The sequence below is a fragment of the Panthera onca genome, chromosome F2, assembly GCF_046562875.1.
Source record: "Panthera onca isolate mPanOnc1 chromosome F2, mPanOnc1 haplotype 2, whole genome shotgun sequence".
NCBI classification, from domain to species: Eukaryota; Metazoa; Chordata; class Mammalia; order Carnivora; family Felidae; genus Panthera; species Panthera onca.
The window spans coordinates 79,761,316-79,783,345 of NC_138356.1; the positions used below are offsets into that span (position 1 = coordinate 79,761,316).

At 55.6% G+C, this 22,030-nt stretch overlaps 1 protein-coding gene across 6 annotated transcripts in view; it reads right to left on the reverse strand.

The window, feature by feature from the left end:
- TRAPPC9 (trafficking protein particle complex subunit 9) overlaps positions 1-22,030 on the reverse strand; it is a 570,835-nt gene that overhangs the window by 107,699 nt on the left and 441,106 nt on the right. For all 6 annotated transcript variants that reach the window (XM_060611403.3, XM_060611405.3, XM_060611407.3 and 3 more), the window contains one exon: positions 11,442-11,532. In XM_060611403.3, the coding sequence (XP_060467386.1) occupies positions 11,442-11,532 (91 nt within the window). The remainder of the gene's footprint in view (positions 1-11,441; positions 11,533-22,030) is intronic.

The following is a 22,030-nucleotide window of genomic DNA, read 5'->3' on the forward strand; positions in this document are numbered from 1 at the left end:
AAGGCCGCAAAGCTGGGACGGGAGCCCTAAACAGCTGCCTCCCAAGTCTGCCCGGAGGCAGAGGCAGAGGTGAGGGAGTGGGGCCGCCGTCCAGGAGGAGCTGGCTGCTGCAGGCCTTGCTGCCGGTGGCTTAGCAAGGACACGGCCCCAGCGTCCTACCGCTCACCTGCACTTCTCAATACATGTGGGCACCCACTGTGTCCGCATCTCACCAGGCGTCCTTGCTCCCTTCCGGTGGAAGCCGCGCAGTACCCACCCGCAGCCCTCACCGGGCCTCGGGAAGCAGGCAGCCTGGGGGCACAGCGGAGGGACTCGGAGGCCTGCAGTTGATTTCCTGGCCAGGAGACCTCGGGCGGGTCACCTCGCCTGGCTGGAGGCCCCAGGGCTCTCGTCTGTAACTCTGTGACTGAGTCCAAGGCCCTGATGCGAACGGATGTGGGAGCGCTCTGTGAGCTCATCCTCAGGGACCGAGGACATGGGCACCGGTATCAGGCATGTTCTCCAGTGAAGCAGGAAACGAGAGGCAGAGCCTGCGTCTACACTTGAAGAGTGTCCACACTAGAGGGGGAGGCCTGGGTGAAGTGACTTAAGACGTGAAGGACACCACCAGCCCAAGGGCACAGAGCTGGCACGGCCTACACACAAGCATGGTGTATTCACACACGGGCTCACACTTGCCGCATCCCTGCGGAGGACACCCAGGGCAGGGGTGACGTGATGGGGGCTGGGCTGCACCGGGAAGCTCCCCAAGGGGACCTGAGCCTTGGAGGATCTGAGGGCTAGGGACAAGGAGAGGCCGGCAAGGCTGCTGATGGGCCACCGGGCAAACGTGCAAGTGACCCTCTGGCAGAGGCTCCTCCCTCCTCAGGGCTCCCACGACACCCCTGGATGGTGGCAGCCTGCGAGACACCCCGCGTGACCAGACGAAGCCCAGGGGTGAGGGGCAGGAGAGGGGAGGGGGTGTATCTCAAATGCAGGGGCTGACAGGACCTGGACGGGGAAGAACCACCACCATCAGGACATCCTCCGGCAGCAGCAGGGGACGCGGTGACTGGAGGAGGAGGGAAAGGGGCAGGAGGCGGCGGGGGAGGCGGGCTGCCGGTGGAGAGGCCTTTGTGATGGACAGCCGATGGGTGAGACAGGTCTGGGCTGCGGGGAGTGGCCAGCCTCGTGCGGAGGCCCCAGCGCAGCAGCAATGGGGACAGGCTTCACCAGGTGAGCCCCCAGGCTACCGCAGCCCCAGCCCGCATTCAGCAGAATAACCAAGTTCCGGTTCCCAGCAAGGCCCTATTTAACAGCCAGGGCTCCCAGCAGCCCGGAGGATGGGGGGAAACGTGGTCAGAGGACTCCTTCCTCTCCTGCATGACCTCCTCTACCAGAAGCCCTTAGTGCCCCGGCCTGTCCACAGAACCATCCACCTGGCCGGTGCCCGAGGACCTTTCCCGTGTTGTCCTCGGACGAGGCATCCAAGAAAGCGGGACCTCACTGACGGGTACGGTAAATCCTGGCTGGTCCGCGTCTGGACACCCTGTTCAATTACACTGAGCTCCAGCAAGAACATATATTCTCCCCCAAGCCCCCCATTCAGGGACTGGGAAAGGCCTGCAGAATCCAGAGAGAAAGGTTCCTGCAGTGCGGAAGCACCAGGGGCTAAAATTTTCTATCATGTGAAGAAACAATGGAAGATGAGAGAAAGACTGAAACGTCCACCTCCTGGGTCAGCAGGTCTCAAAATTTCTTGAAATACAGTCTTCCTGAAGGTACAGTGAACACCCAGGCAGTGTGACAGAGCGTAAGCCCCATGGTTGGCCCCAGACAGACACCGATCCCAATGCCAGCTCTGTGACTTCCCGGCTGGTGACCGCACAGCTGCTGGTCCCCACCTGCAGGAGGAGAGGTACTCTGCCTGAGGGGTAGCAGGCGCGTCGTGCAGGGCGGGAGGGAGAGCCGAGAGCACCCACGCCCGCGGGGAACTGCATGGCCACAGCCCCGGACAGACCCCTGCTGCCAGGGCACTGGTCCTGGAGGAAAAGTCTCAGCAGATGGCAAGTCCAGTATAACCATCGCTCATGGCCTCAGACCTGGGTGGGGGCAGGTCATTTACCCCACCCCCGAGAGGCCTGCCCCAGCCACTGGTGACAAAGGTGACTTATGCCTCAGCCAAGTGCTGTGTCCATGTGCCAGGGGAGGGCAGGCGGCCACCAGCATCCCAGGACACGGAAAGTATCATCAGGCCCAGGAGGGCGGTGTGAGGCCGCAGGGAACACGTGTCATATGTGACCTCTGCCTGGCAGGTCCTGTGACCCTGGAACCACGGGCCTGACTTACATCTACACTAATTAGCACCAGTTCAAAGCAGCCAGCTCAGGTCTCTGGATTCCGTGTGGTCAGGCGGCAGGAGCAGAGGAGCGGTCGTCACCACGGACGCTGTCCCCGTGGGGTCTGGCGGAAGGCTGCTCTCAGGGCCCAGAGCCGCAGGCACCCTCACAGATGCCTAGAGAGGCTCTCCTCCATGAAGTCAGGTCGTTCTGTGTGCTGGGAACACAGCCTTCCTCCCCAGCGGGTCCATGAACTCCTCGAGGAAAGGGACTATTTCTCTCCCGCACTCACTCACCGAGTATTCGCTCAAGGCTCACTGCTTACCAGTCACTCAAGCAGCAGCTCTGTGCCCACTCCGTGCCAGGTAAGGAGCAGGCCGGGGTGTGGGGATGCAGACGTAACTTGGAGCTCCCAGAGAGCCTGTGACAGGCACGGATACCCCCAGGAGGACCGGGAGAGGTCCGGGGCTGGGGGAAGAGTGGAGCCCAGGGAATGGGGTGTTGGAGAAGAGTATACGCCTCACGCGGGCCCGGAAGAATGAATGAGCACGACTGACCAGCCAGGAAAGGCAATGGCAGGGGTGGGGGCCTCACCTCACATCACAGGCAGCCTGGCAGAGCCCGGCCCCCTTCCTGCATAAGCCGAGTCCCGAGGCCCCAGGGAGGGTGGTTGTTGAGGGCATCTGCATGACAGAGCGGCCCCACACAGGACACCAGGGCCCAAGCGGGGGGAAGAGGGCGCCCGCCTAAAGGGCAGCCTGGCCGGGGTCCAGAGCATAAGCTGGGGTGTCCCCAGGGCAGGGCCCCTTCGCTGAGAGGCCAAAATCCTGTGGGGGAGGGGCTACAGCAGGTACTTGCAGCCAGTTTCTCAGTGCCAAGGGAGAGGGGCACTTTTTATTTTCTTAAGTATTTATTTATTTTTGAGACAGAGAGACAGAGTGTGAGCATTTTGAGAGACAGAGTGTGAGCAGGGGAGGGGCAGAGGGGGAGACACAGAATGCGAAGCAGGCTCCAGGCTCCGAGCTGTCAGCACAGAGCCTGACGCGGGGCTCGAACCCACAAACCGCGAGATCATGACCCGAGTTGAAGTTGGATGCTCAACAGACTGAGCCACCCAGGCGCCCCTGGAAAACACTTTAAAGTTGGATTGCAAACCAAAATTCAACTCCTTGCTTCATCTAAGAGAACCACATGCAGGGAGAGAAAAGGACATCTTAAATGTTTAAAATAAAATGACAGGCAAAGGCATCCCAGCCCAACTAAAAGTAGGCAGGGACAAGAGTAATCGTATCAGACCAAACAACAAGCACTGAAACGGACAAAGAAGGGCACTTCAAGGGATACAGGGCACAGCACGATGAGGGCAAGGAGGATATCTATGCACCACAGACCACCCACACTCGTCCTGCGGACCCAGGGCCACTGCACCCATGGACAGAAGTCCCCTCGGGGTGAAGAGGGCCCACAGTAGCAGCGGCTGTAAGACACCTCTCAAAGTCTGTGGCGGTTCAAAGAAGTGAGCGTCCTAAAGACCTAAGCAACGCAATTAATGAGGGAATTGAACGGATACGTGTTGCAACACAATATATTTAAAACCAGGAACATGCCTTTCTTTTCATCGTCTGTGGTGTGTTCACAAAGAATGAAGCACAAAGAAACCTCAGTAAACTCTCAGAGGTGAAAACAGCACTAGGATGGTCACAATTCCCTCACATTACAAAGTCACCACAAGTTCAGGAAACAGAACACCTATGTTTTAAAGGACCCTGGGGACAAAGAGGAAACAAACCAAAATTGCGCAATGCCTGAACCATATCAAACGTGGACACGTCAACTATCAGGACACAGGTAATGGGGTAATTGTAGGAAAATTCATAGCCTTAAAATCATTGCACTAATAATAGGACATTTTAAATAAATGGACTCAACAGCTGGCTCCGTAAGTGAGGAAAAACTAACAGAGTGAGCCCACACGAAGCAGCAGTGTGAGGACGGGAACGGCAGGTACTGACTTAGAGAAGGGAGAACGGATGGGGAGGAGATCATCGGTTAGCCGGCTGAATCAAGAAAAAGAGGAGGAAGGAAAACTATATAAAAGAAACAAAACTGAGAAAATGACCTCAGGTGAAAAGGCAGTTAAATACCAACAGAAGTTCAATGTTTAAAAAGTGAGCTCCTTCTGAAGTTCCGTAAAAACATGAAAGGTGTTCCATAGGTGCAGGGTTCCGACTTTGCAAGTAAATGGTCTGGTGCACGATAGTATGCATGCAGTTAAGCCTCGAATTGTACACTTTAAAATGGCCCAGATGGCATATTTATGTGTTTTTATCACAGTTTTAAATAAAGATGAGAAAGAGAGGCAAGCAAATGACATGGAAGCAAATACTCAAGCAAATATTAAAATATACTATCAACCCATAATAGTTACGAGGGTGGTTCTGCCTCATGGGTGGAAAAAGATCCATGGAAGAGAGTCCAAAAATGTTCCTACACACGAGAAAAACAACACTGCTTATTAGTGGAGAAAGTTTACCATTAAGTGACTTGGAGACAATTAAATGGTTTTCTGGGAGGAGAGGCTCCATGCCTCGTTCCTCACACCTTAATAAATTCCAGATCAAGAGGAGATCTCAGTGTTGCAGTGGATGAGCCCATGAAGCATGAGAATTTAAAATATGCATATAATCTAGAGGAGGGAAGTCTTTCTAAGCATGACACAGAAACAGAAGATATTTTTAAAGAGCTTGCTAAATTTAAAATAAGCGACTTCCAGCTTGTCTCGCTCATGTGAGGACTGGCACGCTTACTTGTTCCGACAATGTTCAGGAGAGCGAACGACCAGGAACCACCTAAGGGCTGGTCAGAAGGCGGAGTACGGACAGAAGAATGTGGCCGCTCCGTGTGGGCGGCCGGGGGAGGGTACCCAGGACCTGTCGGTAAGTGAGGAAGACAAGTGGCAGGACTCCCTCATGGGCTTCCACGGGGAGAGGAGAAGGCAGCAGGTGCTGGCACAGCTCGGCCTGGGGGATGGGATGGCTCCGGGGCGAGGGGGGGGGGGGGGACGGGGGCAGGACAGAGACTCCACACACAGCTTGCTGCACCTCCCCAATTCTGAAGCTCGTTTGTGCCTGTTTATCTTTGCAAAAGCAACAGACCAAACGCGGAGTGTGTGGCCTCGAAGGGGTTACACTTAGACGGGAGCTTAGCAGGAAGCTTCCGATCAGAGTCTTTCCCTCTGAGGCAGGGGCACAGGCCTAGAATCACTCCTCACTCTGCCACCCGCATGCACGCCAGGGATGGGGACGTGAGCTTTCTATAAAACAAGGGTGGTCTTTCCAATCTCTCAGGGTTGTCGTGGGGACTGTGCTCTTGGGGCACGTTCAGTGCCAGCAGACGTCCACCCCAGGGCATTCTCCACACAGGTAGTGGTGCTGATATCGCTGGTCCCAGTTTGAGAGCTGGGACATTTCTTGGCTTGGTGGCTCGGGTCTGTCATAACCAGGGTGCCTGGCCCACTTGTGCTGGGCAGGGAGCTCTCCCAACTCTTTGCCCATCAGGGACTGGAAACCTGCCGCCTGGCACCCTGGAGATCTCAGACCTGTCTCCTTTCTTCTCAGAGCTTGACAGCCGCACGCACACCTGTCCTTTCTCAGCACCTGTGGAGCAGGGGCGCGGTGTAGCACGTGCACTGGACCTCTCATCTCCTCCTGGATGGCCTGTCCTGGCCCAAGGGGCCACAGGGCAGCGGGGAGACCCCATACACCACACTGCAGAGACACGAACCTTGATTTCCCAGATTCGGAGTCAAAAGTTGAAAGGCATGGCCCCGTGGCCCATCCTCCCGTGGGCAGAGACTTACTGCAGAAATCTTCTTCCAGAAGGAAGGTGGCTCTTAAAGAAAGTGGCAGGCAGCTGACGGCTGGGGGGCCCAAGGCAGTCCCCCTGAGCATGGCCCAGACGGGTACCTCGAAGGGGTTCAGTAGCCATTTGCTGGGTGGACGGCCGGGTGACTGGGGGCAGCACAGGGCATGTAAGAAAGAACCACAGGTCTGCAGAGAACCCTGGATCACAGGGAGCAGATCAGATGCGGAAGTAGCAACTTTGGGGACAAATTATATGACCTTTTCACTCACCAGCTTCTCCCGTAAGATACGTAATAACGCCAATCTCAGTGGGTGATTACGGAGAGTGAGTGAGGGGACAGAGAAAGCGACCATGAACTGTTCCTGACGTGCTGCGGTAAGCTCTCCACAAAGTTACTCTTTGGGGGGAAATCATCACAAGAAAGCAGTGCTCCCAAACATTATTTTACAACTAGGATGCCTGGGACCAAGGAGAAGATTGGGGTGGAGGGGGGCGGAGGAACAGGTGGGAAGACGGGTCTCACAGAGGTGCCTGGCCCCACGAAGCCTGCCTCACCAGTGGGCCTGTGTACTAACACTCTCTCCCAGGCACGGATGCTTGGAGAAATCCACAGCCCTGTGCCATCGCCAAGTTCCCTGGGAAAGAGGCAGGGGTCAGCGGGCAGGCTGGGCCTCCAGGGAGGCCTGGGCCACCTGCGGCCACGTGTGGCTGTCGCCTGTCCTGCCGGACGGCTGGCTGGAACCTGGCTCTCCACGTGCCCTCTCGAGGCGTCTGAGACACGACATCACTTGCTGACTCACCACAGCCATTGCGCACGACTCTCAGGTCGGAGACAAACTGAGCTCCACAAGGCCTCCACGTGACACATGTGACAAAAAGACACTCTGCCGAAGTGTCCCCATGATGCAGCCCCACCTCGAGGCAAGGACAGCCTGGCTTCCTGGACCCCAGATCCAGACTCCTGAACAGGGTTGCCGAATGCAGCAGGTGCCACGGAGGTAGGAGGATCAATGTTCAGACGCGACAGGCCTGCAGGTGGTTCTGTGCCTTGTCCCCAAGTGCAGGGCTGGCCCCTCTGGAACAAGGTGGCTGCAGGAGTCTGGTTCCTGAGCTGCCTCTGGCCTCTGCATCCAGGATGCCAGGCTGTGTGTGGGTGGTCTGTTAAGCGACCTGGGTCCACCACCCACATCAGACCAGGAGCGTCCTGAAGGCAGGGATGAAGTGGAACTTCTATCTGGGTCTCTGGCACCCGAGACAGTGCGTGCTACAGACTGGATGGTCAGATAGACAGCTATCCACTGAGTGAACGTACAAATCCCTCGGTCCAACAATCTAGGTTTTCCCGGTAACCTTAGGTGACAGAAATCCCTGAGCACCTCCTACCCTGTAAAAGGAGAACAGTAAGGCCTTACAGACTCGCACAGGTTGGACAAACCGCACGGAAAGTGTGGACCCCGTGTCGCGCTCTCCAAACGTGAGGGCGTTGTTCCCTGAGGCAGGACACCAGTGTCACGTGTCTGCTGGTCCCCAGACCCATGACTCTCACACCCGTGCGCGTGGCTGGCACATCACAGCCCGGGTCGGGGCCGGAGCGCATGGTGGGGCTGGCTTGATGATGACTCAGAAGATGTGCGCTCAAAATATCCACTGCCTAACGTAGCCAGCACCTAACCTGTACTCCCGGCTGTCAATGAAAGCACAGACCATCCCTGATATACCTAGGAAGCTACAGAAAGTGTCATCAGCTGAGGGAGGTGGCAGGGGGCACAGTAATGGGACACTGAAATCAGTGTGGCAGACCGCTTGGCCTCATTTGTCACCACACCCGGCACCTACGGACCAGAAGGGAAACAGCCCTCAGGCAGTCAGGGGATGCTGGGCTCTGCCACCTGCCCTGTCCTCCCGCCTGGCGGGCAGGGCAGTTTCCAGCCGGAGACGGGAGCACCTGGGAAGCTGCAGCCCAATGATGCTGACCTGGGGTCCCGCCCTAGCCCCGCCCTGCCTCTGGATGCACCCCAGAACCCCAGCTTCCTCCTCCCCACGACCAACAGGCACCCAGCAATTCCACGGTCCCCCACCCGCCTCAGAGGCAGAGAAGCACGACCTCGCTGGGATCACGGACATCTCCGCAAACCCTCACTGAGGACCTGCTGCGGTCGCGGCCTCCGTAAGAGACCGAGGCTCAGAGGACTCGTCCGCTTGCACGAGGACGTCACCGCGAGGAAGCAGCAGAGCCGAGGCCAAGATGCATGGCAGCCTGGTGCCAACAGCGTGCCCGTCCGCGCCAGGTGATGCCACCATCACACACAGATGCCGACACGTTTGCGCTCTCCAACCGCCCCATGAAACAGTAACGACTTCAGAGGTTCCTTGCAGAGGGACTGACCCCCAAACACGGAAAAGCTCTACGTGCAAGCCGCTGCATGCAACCTGCAGAAACATGAACATCTCAAAACAACCCAAACATCCAACAACAGACCAAGCACTACGTGACCTCGCATCCATCTGATGAGGTTACCACTAGGCCTTTAACAGCGAGCATTCGACAGGCCTGTGATACAGGAGATACGTTTCGTCAAGTAAAAAAAAAAAGAAAAAAAAAAGACGCAATATACAGACACGGTCTGGGCATCTCTATAAACAGAATTTAAACTTGGGGATAGCAAAAAGGCTTAGAAATACACAAAAGTTCAATGAAATAGAGGTTGTTTTGGAAGCTGGGAAGAGGGTCATTTTTTTCTGACCACGTTTCTGATTTTGCCTGGCTTTCCGCGGTGAGAATATATTCTTTTTATCGAGTCATCTGGTGGAAAGGTCAAGATTCCAGTTGAGGGCGTCTGCCTTTGAACGTGGATCAGTCACCCCTCAGCGGGGCGGTGCTGGACAAGACGGCTGACGTGGCCGAGCCGCAGCATCCTCGTTTAGGGAAGGACACGTGGAGCACGCGAGGGTACCAGAAGTGACCATGTGGGTCCTCGTACCTCGCCTGGTATGTTATACACACGTGCAGAGTGGTGAAAGTAACAGGCTGGATGTTGGGTGGCCCACCTGAGCCTGCTCTAAGTCAGAGAGAGGACCCTGCCGGCACAGGCCAAGCCGGCCAGCGTTCGGTCAGGTGAGCGAGGGCCCGGCCGGGCTAGGCCACCTGTGCAGCACAATCTGGACCCCCTCAGGTCAGAGGAGGGGCCCGGTCATGGGGCGGGGACGGGGCAGACCCCAGGCCTGCCTGCCGTGAGGAGGGGGGTATAACCTGCGGGGTTACGGAAGGGTGGGCACTGGCACGGGCAGCGGCCAGGGAGGAAGACCCTGTCCACTGTGGACGAAACCCACCGCCGTCCCTCGTGGGCCACCGCGCCAGAATCGTGCTCACAACACCACAGAGGAAGTGGCCTCAGAAACCCCAGTGCCCACAATGTCCACGTCGCCATCAACAGTCACGTATTCACTTAGCAGAACAGCTCAAGGGACTTAACGTTCACGTCTTTTGACTCAGAACTCCGAAACTACATAACTGGTCCAGGCAGAAAACCAGACAAAAATCTGAGCATGAAGATGTTCACTGGCAACAGCCAGATACGGTAACAGACAAGTTAATTACGACACTCGGACCAGGAAGACATCATGCGCGGTTTCTGGGGGTGTTAACGCCGTGGGTACAAGAACTCGGCTGGTGGGACGCTCCGGGACACGACAGGTGTGGCACCTGGCCGCCCCCATGCAGGAAGCGGCACACGTCCTCCCAGCGACACTGCTTGGCACAGTGCCTTCCAGGTCCTAGGATTTTCTTTTCAAGCCATACATCTTCTCCAGGATAACATAACTAACACCTGTGTCATCTACCAACCTGCTGCTGCGCAAATGACGCGTGTAGGACAGCTGACCCAAGTTGTGTTAACAGAAAAGAAAAACACCCATAAGGAATCCAGAGCAAAGGCAGGGACCTCCAGGCGGGCTCTGGAAGGAGTCCGGAACCTCTGGGACCCACTGCAGGGTGTGGCTACGGTGGGACCGTGTGGGTCCTGGCCAAGTTCTTTCTTTTGGTGGACAGGATATGTTAACACAAGTTTTGATTTCATTTTGTTTCACGGGGCTGGCTTCCTGGGCCTGTCCCAGCCCTGGAGGCAGGGCGGTCTGGGTGTCTGAGCCTGCTCAGCTAACCACACCTGGTGGAAACAGCTGGCTGTGTCCAGGTAAGCAAGAGATCGGACATTCCAACCTGGAAAAGTGGGCTGAGGGAAGCCCCCCATGGGGCAAACACTGATTCTCTGCAGAAACACCCCCTTCCTTCCACTCAGGCCGGACGCACGAAGGAGCCCCTTGGGTGTAAAAGGCCATCCATTCACTGCTGTCACGTCGGCAGCTCACGGACTCCCGCCGGCCTTCATCTGTGAGAGCGGGAGCCGGGCAGCGAGGAGAGCCCCCCCCACCCCCCGCAGTATGTGGGGGTCGAGCAAACTGATGGGGGAGGAAGGGAAGGCCAGGAAAAAGGTTTTTCTCTTCAAGACCCTGGGACAATTCCCATGTGTTTCTAGCAGGCAAAAGGAGGAGATCATACTTTAATTAACCAGAGAAAAGACTTGACACTAATTACAATGATATCTGGGGTATAAAAAAAAAAAACAAAAAAACACACAAACTGCTTGCTCGCATCTGACCTAAAATAGATTATATAATGAAACCGTTTCCAGAAAATAATGAAGCCTCTCACTTCAACAAAAATGCACTTAGCTTGTTTCTCAACAAAGCAGTTTTGACTCCTATCTGGGAAGACACAGGCCAGGGTAACGGCTTCTGGTGCAACAGGAAGCAGACATTTGGAAAGATCGTTCCAGGTGAACTCACGGGCCGAGGACCCAGTCAGGGTGTTGACCACACAGGCACCCTTCCGGGCTGACCCCGTACGAAGCCGTCAGAGCTCATCCGGAGAAGGGTAGGAGCAAGGAGGCTGCACACCTGCTCGCGTCCGCCACGCCAATCACTCAAGACCCAAACGCGGAGGGGGGCCGCGGCCACGCACACGAGGCCAAGTGCCACCACGGAGGAGGTCGGACTCCGCGGCGGCTAGAACCATACGGGGTCTCGACGTCCACCGCCACACGCGTATCTGGACGGCGTTGACCCTTTCACGGGTCCGTGCTGACGGGACACGTCTGAAGACGCACCCTCGCCGTGGCCGGCTGGCCCACGCAGCCGCGCTCAGGAGCAGATGCGGGCGCGGGGAGGGCCGCGCTCACCCGGCGGGGACCGGCAGGTACTCACCCCACTGCAGCGGGGCCAGATGCAGATGTTCCAGGACAAGCTGGCTCAGGAGCCCTTCCACGCTCGCCTCGCCGGTGCGCTTCAGAGACGGGTGAGAGCCAGTCAAGGAAAAACCTGTTCCCGCCGAGCCCCAGGGACAGGAGGAGGAGTTCTGGAAATCTCTACAGACTCCCACACGGGAACCCTCCCACAGCAGATCCAGGTCCCCCTTCTTCGCCAGTGATGGCCCAACCAACCACTGAGACGTGACCTGCGGCTGGAAAACAGGCATATAAACACGGCGAGTGCCTCTGTCCCCTCAACCTACATCAAGTAAAGCCGCTGCCGTGTAAAGAAGGGGAATCCATCGGGATCATTCTGATCCAACAGCTATTCTCGCTGGCGGAAATAAGGAAAATGGAAGTCGTTTTTCCTTAATGAGGCAAACTATGGCTCATTGTTCAATGTAACCCGATGTGTTTCTGGACACGTGTTGGCTTCATGCTGGTTTCCTGTCTGGCGTGCTACACGTCTTGATGTAATCACACATATTATTACAAATGGCTCACTTAGGCCAGTTCGTAATTGAGGAAGTCAAGGTTTCTCAGCAAGTACCAGTGGATGAAGAAATTAGGTTTAGGAAGGCAGAAAATAGATGTCTCCTGGGCGCTAATATTCAACAGCCAATGCAGCACTCAGACACAGATCCGCAAACCTCTTTCCCTTTTCCTACATGAATTTAAGCCACAGAATGTAAGTTGCAACCAAAAGGGAAGAATTCAGTTCCTGACACTCTTCCCTGATTAGGGAAGTGAAAAGAAAACCCTCTTCTTTCTGCTTTTAGCAAGTTAACTGCACCCAGGAAACATATCGTGGCTCTAATCCGAACCATGGGTGGCCATGCATGGAGGATGCCGAAATAACTCAGACAGGAGCTCGGACCTGGGAGGCTTACATCTGGGTGGAGATGACAGCACAGGGACAGAGGGCCGTGCCCAGCAAGACGGAGGGCAGCTGTGTGGGGACGAAGCCACGCAGGCAGGGCAGATCAGGGCCCAGGGGGAGGCACAGAGGCACCAGGGCCCCGAGGAACAGAGACTAGAGCTCCCAGTCCTTCCTGCCGAAGGGCCTGGCACACGGGGGCCACGTGATCATCTGGGTGGGAGCATCTGGGCGCAGGGACACTGAGAGCAGCGAGGACACACCGGCCAGGCACCCAGGAAAGCTCGAGAGGGCAGGGCTGAGCGCGCACGGCAACAGGACTCGGCGGGGAGAGCAGGCCAAACAGTGCAGTGACGCCGGGATCCCTGCCTCCCACTCCGCCCCTAAGTCCTTCTTCGGCTATTTAGGACCTCTTCCAATTCTTCCAAAACACCGTGTGCTCTCTCTGGACTCCATGTTTCCCGCAGCTGTGCTGTGTTCCTAGAAGTGCCTCTCCCTGCCCTCCTCCTTCAACTCTCAAGCCCTCCCTGAGCCCCGTCCCTGCTCTGAAGGCACTCGGGCCTCCCTGTGGCAGCCCGCCCCAGATGTGCCCACTCTCCAGTGCTCAGCCTAGACACCAGCCCGGCAGCTGCATGAGGGCCCAGCCCTCGTCCTGGGACCTACACAAGGCCCTAGAGTTGCTCGGTGCATTCTGTCTGATGAATAAACAAACTCAGGATGGTTACACGTCCTCGACAGGTGGTACAGGAGCCCACAGCCCTCAACACGCGGCCCAGAGGCCGCAAGACCCGGAAACTTCCCTACCCTGAGCCCAGTGCCTGCCTCTAGCTGGTGCCCTCTGCAGACGCTCAGCCCCAAACTCCAGGGAACCCGTGCTGCCTGCCCCCACCACACCAACCCGGACATCAGCTGGGCAGGCATGAAAGCAGGCTCCTTTCGGCCAAGCTGAGCTCCCCAACAGATGTGGGAAAACGCGGGGGCACTGCGGCCCGAGCAAACGGCACCTGCCCCCTCTGCCCCTAGAACGGTGGGTTCTGGATACCCTCAACCCGGCTGTGAGTCCTGGCACCACCACTGACACGCACTGGTCAGTCTACCTACATTCCTGGGTCTATTTCCTCACCTGTGAATGGGCGTAACAGCCCACGAACTTCACAGGACGGTCCTGAGGAATAAATGGAACTGCAGTCCGGGCCACGGTGAGCAGGCCATAAATGTCCCGTCCACGCAGACCCCTCCCCGGGCCCTGACGACGTCGTGCCTGGTGCGCGGCCAACCACACAGCGCCAAGCACTGTGAGCTCCCATGTCTCGGAGGCCCCGGAGTCAGCAAGCTCGTGGGGACAGCTCTCTCTCTCCCCCCACCCCCCTCTAGGAAGGCGAGCACAGCGGTGCCGGGGACTTATCTCCAACAGAAGAGGGAACGGAGTCCTTGGAGGGAGCGAGCGTTGGTGCACACACCCGACCCCAAGGCCCCGCTGGCCCTCCTGCTCCCTCAAAGTGGCAACGGGGTGGCATTCCCGAGCAACCCCGCGGATGCCCTGGCCCCTGGGTGTGTCACAACCGCTCAGTGTCCTTCCGTCCTCAGGCCACATCCCAGTGAGGGGAGCCCACTTCTTGGCACAGAGTGTGGGGGCATGGAAGCCACCTGGGGAGGGTCCTGCCAGTTTCCGTCCCCCCAGCGGCAGCCAGGGCCCCTCAGCTCCATTACCTGCACAGCAGAAAGCCCGGCATCCAGGATGCACTGCACCTCAGGGGTGACCGGCGCAGCCCCCTGCCCAAGCCAGGACAGACACACAGCGCCCCAGACGGGACCCCGCACTCAGCACTGCCACCCCCACTGCTCGGGAGCCCGGGGGGGCTTACCCAGCTGGTGACAGGCTGACACGGGGAGGAGGGGGTGTGTGCCAAGACAGGCCGGAGCCTCATACCGAGACTCATTCCGGGCAAGTCAAGCTCCAGAACGGAGGACCCTCTCTCTGCCCACATCTTCCTGCAGGCGTCGCCCCTCTCAGTTACTCCTCTGAGCCTCACTCAGGCTCTGGGCACCTGATCACACTCACAGGCCGAGTGGGGGACCCTGGCTGAATGGGGAGAGGGCCCAAGGCCACCCAGGGTCTGTTCTCTCTACTTTAAGACTGGGAGGAGAACTTGTCTCCGACATGAGACTCTGAGATCTCAGAAACTTGTTCTCCCCAGAACTGGGCATTTAGGTCCAGAGTGGGGTTCAGAAAATATCTGTGGTTGTCTGTGATTGGCCACCCGGCTCCCCCAGAGGAAGAGGGTTCAGCCTGCTGCTTAGACCACCTGCTTTCACAGCAGCTGAAGATAACGGGCCTTCTCCACCCCAGAGCCAAGGAGCATTACCTGTGCAAACAACCACTGAGTAAACGGCAACGCACTCTCCCTTCCCTGAAACTGAATGTTCTCAAGAGAAGTGCTCAATATTAAAAATGTATTCACCGGGAAGGTCTCTGTCTTAAGGAACAGGACATTGTATGGTGTTTAATTTCCATGGATAATGACTGACCGACCGTGTTTCTTCTTCTCACCCCACAGATCCGAATATTCTAATTTTAACATGTGAGACGCCGTATTAACTTACTTCTCCAGGTGAGGAACGTGACAGAAGCGATTCCGGTCAGGGAAGAGTGGAGGGCTTCTCTGGAGAGGGGAACGCAGGGCCTGGCCCACACAGGGGGGCAAAGACCCGCCCTAGGAGGGGGCAGGCACCTCACTACTTCAGTGTCGCCTCGGGGCGGGGGCTGGGGGGACGTGCTCACGTGCTTGCTCACAGACATACGTGCGGGCGTATGCCCACGGCCAGACCAGAGCACAGCTCACCAGGCCCCTTCTTCTCGCTTGGCGCTCACAGTCTAGTGGCAACGGGCCAGGCAGGGCCGGCTGCCCTGTGCTTCCTCCTCAGACTCCCCAAATCCCTCAGGCATGTGGGCTTTTGGGGGGCAGGCAAAACGTTCAGACCCCAACCTAACCCTATGGATCCGCACGGGTGTGGTTGTGCACAGACTCTAATAGCCAAGATCACTTTCTGGCTGAGGCCTGGTCTAAGCACCTTACACAAACTGACTCAAAGTCTGTCACCCACTAAGTACTAGGCCAACTTTGCACACGAGGAAATGGAGGCACAGGGAGGTTGGGACACTGGCCCAAAGCCACACAGCCACGATTAGTGCCCAGTCTCACTCCAGAGTCTATGTTCTTACTCACTGCTCAAAGCTGTTACATTATAGACAGCAGACAACAACGTAAGACCCAGAATGTCAAAAGTTCGGTTCGTGGGCCAGTGTATACACACCAGCGTAGAGTCACGAACGCCCAGGTGGTATTCCGCTCCCCACCAGCACTCACTCCCTCCCAGGCCTCACCCCACAGAAACCCTGACGTTGGGCCCTCTCGGCCGTGCCTAAAGGAACACAGAGAAATTACCCCTCGGGCCAGGGGCTCTCATGGGAAGAAACCAGGGCCCCCAAGACGGTCCTGACAGTCCAGCTGCCTCTCTCCAACAGAGCTGTACCTCCCAGGACAGTCTCCCTTTGAGAATCCGTGAGGCAGAGGCCCGAGGGCCTCACCAGGAAGAGAGCAATACAAAAAGTGACCACACAGGAGAGGGAGGCGCGGAGGAGGGGCCACCCTGACAGCATGAGGGTAGGGGTGCCTCCTCCACGTGTTAACTCACACCGCACGGCCAGGGTACAGACACCCGCATCCCGTTTGTTATCGTAAACACAGCGGCGCGCTCCAAAGCCGCTCCGTTTGTGGCTGTCCTCCGATGATCACAGGCACTGATGCCTCAACATCTATCTCCCCGGGGGCACCGTGAGCACGTCTTTCATCGTTCAAGTGCCAGCGTCTTGCACAATGCCTGGGCCCCAGTGATGGCTCGATAAATGTTGACGTCACCTAATGAATGAAAGTGTGAATGCACATTTGCGTGACTGTCAGCATGCAGAAGTGGGTGGCTTTCATCAGAGGCTAACTTTCACTGGTGTGCGGTGCCCCCAGCTCTCACTGCCGGAGCAAGGAAATTAGGACCCTCTGATAGGATTACTCCAGCGTCACCGTGGGATACCCGGTAGAGCCCTCGGCACAGCCAGGCACATGTGGCTATTACAACAGTTCGGAATGTGAGGACACAGAGCCTCGGAGAGGTTGGCAACTTGCCTGCTGTGAGTGACAGAATGGCCATGAGGCCTGGCCCATTACTCAGCAGCACAGGGCACTAACAGGGAGCGTGGCTGGATTTCTCAGCTAATATGAGCCCACCTCCCTCTCCAGGAGGCACGAGGTAGACACAAACGCACTCCCAGGCAACGCTGGCCCAATTCTGTGGACCCCTCTGTGACCAGCGTTCAGCACTGCAAGCCTGACCATGGCCAGCACATGGCTGGTCTGCTCCGTCCCTGTCAGTCAATCAGCCAGAGCAGCACGCGCTGCCATGACACCACCAGGGAGAAACACAAGGAAACAGCTTTTCTTAGAGAACTTAGAGATTTTAGGCAATAGACTCTCACCTGGGATGGGTCTCTAAGAGGGGATGGCACCTGTCAGTCCCATGCTGGGACTCCTCTTTTCCAATCCCTGAATGAATAAGATCCATGGGAAACAGGATGAGGGGTCACCCCCCTCCCAAGAGAATGATCCAGGAATGGGCCAATGCCAGCCCCCAGTGAAACCACAGACCACTGTGCAGGTACTGGGTGGTCACAAAGAGTGGGGTCCTTCTTGGGATAAATCACTTCTGCTGAGTCAGTCCCCTAGGCCCTGATCCTGCCACTCACTCGGGTCAGCATCTCCCTGCTATCATGGCCCCAGTGCTACCCAGAGACAACCTCCCTGTTGGGAAAACACATCCCCTGCAGAGTCTGATGAAGGACTAGAGCCCAGGGACTTGCCAGGCAGTGGCAAAAAGCAGTTACATTTCCCTTCGCTCCCTTTGCGGCCACCATGTGAAGAGCTACTTTCTCCTTATAAAGACAACACCAAGTCCCCCTTCCTTAGCTCATGACCATGTCCCTGCACAGCACTCTGTGATTCACTGTAATCAAAGAGATGAAGGGAAAGCGGTATTTCACGTGTGGCGCCGGCCAGGTAAGCCAGCCTCGCTTTTTTCAGTTTGGGTTTCAGCTGCGATCTGGTGGGCCACGTGCCTCACAGGCACACAGAAATTCACTCTCAAGGGTGACCAATTCCCAACATACAACATGCTCCCAGAGGAATTCTAAGACTCAGACTCAAAGACATACATTGCAAAAGACGGGGGCTGGGGAAGGGAACAAATGTTGGGGGCATTCCTGTCGGGGCAGGTTCTGTGGCAAGCGTTCTACATGTTCCCTTCAACCAGGGGGGGCTGTTCCAGTTGACGCAGTGCAGATGAGGAACTGGAAGCCGGGAGCACAGAGCAGGGAATCCCCCAGAGATCCTTGCACCTCAGGCATCCCAGGGCTTTCCCACAGAATGGCAGCTCCACAAAGGAAAGAGATCTTGTTCAACATTACAGCTTCCAGACGGGCCAACCTCCAAAAGTTCGAAAACCCCCGTGATGGCAAAGCTATGGGAGTACAGGCATAAGACTCACACTCTGCTACTGGGCAAAGAAGAAAGTTTACTATGAAGATGCAAAGTTTTCCAAGGCGTGCACAGTTAAGTGGAAAAACCAAGATGCAAAACATTCTTTACACAAAATAGTTTTGTGTAAAAAAAAAAAAGTATGTGTTTGCAATTATAGTTTCAGTGAGAAATTCTGACATACGTGGAAGGAACGGAGAAAAATGGGCATGTGGGGATGACGGGCAAGATGGCAACACCTTTTTTTAAGATGTGTTGAGCCACGTGCATCTTTTACACATTTAAAATCAACATTTTAGAAAAAGTCAACAATACAGTTCTGCTGATAACATTATGAAACAACACCCAGAGCAGCTGAAGTCAACACGCCTCATCCCAGTCAGAAGGGAGAGGGGCTCAGCATGCAGGTTGTCAGCGGATTTGGGTTCAACATGCACATTTTCATGTTTCTTTCTTTTCTGATTCCCTCCAGGGGTATCAGATTAAGACTTCAGAACATGGTATATTACTTCCTCTTAGGGAAAAAAAAAATATGCCAGACTTTCGAGGCGGATCTCACCACAGTGCTTGAAACGTAGAAATAGTGCCTACTGGACAGGGCCAGGATGAGGAGTTTTGAAATGATTATCAGAGGAGCAAGTTAGCGTGTGAGTAGTTACAAAGTTGCCAAATGGCACTGGGGCTCTGGAAACCATTCCAATAACATATTTCTGTATTAATTTGCTTCCGGACATGAGCCATAAAATTATACAGCTGAGCTAATAAAGCTAATTACCTGCATGCACGCCCCTCCCTTTCAGCCCCATAAGCCACCAAAAAACAGTCTGCTGTCTGAGCCTGGACCCAAATGCAAAGCTGGCTGACCAGTCAGTCATGCAGCTGCCCTCATCACCTGCTAGTACACGCAAGACCGCAACGTGGCCGTAGCGAGGGTGGAGGTGGAAGCGGTCACTAAATGATGATGGTGTTCTAATCCCTGTCATCATTTCTGTTAGAAGGAATGCTTCCAAAGTGCTTCCCATGAGAAAGGCCCTTTGGTAAGGAAGTGATACATATCGTTGCAATTTAATGCTATCTTTAAGACTTCAGAACCCGATGGGTGTAAGGTAGGAGCTGCTATTTCTATTTCAAAAAATTCTTTTAAACTTGGGCACAAGGTGAGAGCAAGAAAGGTGACACAGCCGTGAGGCGGCAGGATCCAGGTAGTCTGACCCTGCAGCCCCCAATCGGGACCCCACTTTCTGACAGCTTCCGGTAAACACTGGATCAATTCTTCACGGTACCCTCGGTGTGGACCCACAACCTCCACACCGGACAGACAAGGATCTTTCTGTGCACAGGGCTGGGTCAAGCCAGAGCCCCGAGGCTGCGGGGGTGGTGGAGCTGGCCATGAGGGGGACTCTCCGTGGTGCTGAAAATGCTCCCTGCCTTTAAAACCCTTTCTGGACACCCAGGACACAGCAATCACATCTCCAAGCAGTCCGCATGTCTTTGTCCTGAGATCCTGCTCCTGTCCCTTAGGAGGGCAAGGATGCAATGCCACAGCAGGACTGTGGAGCCCCTGTTGGCATGGACCCAGGCTTTGTGGATCTCCTAAACCACACCCACATATAATGATCCACAATCTGTGTGCCTGAACCAGAAGAACACACAAGCTCCCAGCTCAGGTTAGCACAACCCACATTCTGCCTCTGGGGTCCCCAAAGGCAGTATCTAACTCCCAGCAAGAAATGCCAAATATCCTTTATGGTGCCCTCCATGCTTGCCACTTCTGCCTCAAAAACACTGCTGAGTTACCTAGAGTCACTGCTGTTGGCTCACTCCTACTGGTCACAAACCCTTGAAAGGTGGTGATCCATGAGCCCAGGGTCTGGTGCTGGACCTTGCTCAGCATGAACTTCTGCCCTCCCCTCCCCAAACTAGCAAGGTCAATAAACAGGCAGCCATACCTTCCCAACTGCTTAGCTGAATTCAGAGGACTGCTTGTGGTCGTAAGCCCCAGGAGAGTAGGTGTCGTCTCTGGTCACCAGCACTGTGCCTGGCACACCGTAGGTGCTCAATAAATGCCTGCCTCTTCCCTGAGCACGTATTATGTGTTAGTTACCTACAAATCATCTCATACAGTCCTTACAACAATGTCAGATTGATGAAACCTCTTCGAGGATACTAAGAAACTTCTCCAAAGCCACATAGCCAAGAAGAGTGTGAGGTTCATATTCAGTTGATTCCAAGTGCACTGCTCATTCCCTGCTAGACTTTCTCCACACGTGCCACATGTTTCCAGGGAGATGTGTCTTAAGTCCACTGTGTAGCAGATGGAATGGGTCAGGATCTCACCTTCAAGACATCTTCAAAGCCACAGACTCAAGATGCCATGGGGCCCCAGAAGGCACCTTGCTGAGGTCAAGAGTCTCTTGGACCCTAAATGGCTCACTCTTCCTCCTGTGAGGTGATCCATGAAGTCCTGGGGTAGGACCTAAAGGTAGTGGGCACCCAGATGTGTCCAGCAATACTGGCTCAAGCCCACAGGGCTTGGGTACGTCCCACAGATGAGACAGTGTGTTACCTAGTTCTAGCACTGTAAGGCATGTGTTAAGTGAGGTCCGCTTCTGGAAGGTTTAGGGCCGGGGGAGGAGGAGGAGAGATGATGCTTCCTGCATGGCAAGAACAGGCCCAAACTGGCCGATGAGTACCAACACGAACCTAGCAGGCCATCCCTAAGCTCTGGGCTCCCACCTAATTCCCACTGTAGCACTGGTTACCCAGGCTCCAGGCATCTGTTGCCATAACTGATTCCCCAACTAAGCCAGGGTGAGCACCCTGGGGGCAAAGACCAGGTTTCCTGCCTCTAGGTCCCTAATTCAGACCTATGGAGTTGAGAGGCAGTAAAAGTCAACTAAGTAAGTTTTTCCAGGAATAACGTAGAAGGAATTGTACTGGTAGCTTTAAGTTATCATCTCTGCTGGGCCACAGTTTATCATCACGTCGCTACCTGCACAAGCTTGGGTCAGTGACCATCTACTGAGCACCTACTGTGTACCTAGACCCTTGCGTGTGCAGTCCATGATGACACAGCACCCTGAAGGACACCATGGTGAGGACATGTCTGAGCCTCATGCCCACCCCATGCGAGAGCTGTGCAGCAGAGAGGAGACATATGCTTACAGAAGATACACAAACATAATGAGTGACCCCCATGCTCAGAGAGACCTCATTCTATATTCCTTTTCCACACTCAAGGCTCAGAGTGCCGCCATTATTCTGGTTTTCCTCTGTAGCATTTTACCTAGGTAGCTAGCTAGCTAGCGTGTGTGTGTTGTGTGAAAGCATGTGCAAGTGTGTGAGTGGGGGAGGGGGAGAGGTAGACAGAGAATCCCAAGCAGGCTCCACACTGTCAGCACACAGCCAGGTGTGGGGCTCAATCCCATGAACCATGAGATCATGACCCAGACTGAAATCAGGAGTCAGACGCTTAACCGTCTGAGCCACCCAGGCACCCCTCCGCCTAACATTTTAGAGCAGAAATGGATGTCAGGTGTCTGTAGCCCAACAGGAACCCCAGTCCTAGCAGTGATCCTCCATATGTTAACTCGACACCCTGTGAGAGCCTCACCAAGAACACGAGACAGCAGAGACAGACCTGCACTGCCCTGTACATCTTTGCAGGTTCTTGCACCAAATTCCCAAAAGAAGGCAGCGGAATCGCACGATACAAAAACAAACACGTCCCGGAGACACCATGCCAGAGAGCAGTGGGGTGAGGAGCACCAGAGCCATCTTCCTAAAGGGAGTCTCATGACAATGCTCCCTTGCCCAAAATCCTGCTGTGGCTACTTGCTGCTCGAGGGATAAAATCCGACTCCCTAGAAGTTTATGCAAGTTCCCCATGGGTTTTTCCGTGACCTCCCCCCGACCCCCATTTTGCACATCTCACTCCTGAGAACATGTACCAGCCACGTCAAACTACCAGTACTTCTTACAACAGATGGTGCTGCCTCCTGCCTTGGTGCCTTGACTCGCGTCCTCTCCCTGCCTGGAACCCTCTTCAGTCTTTCTAGTGAGCACACCCCAGTCTCTGGAGCT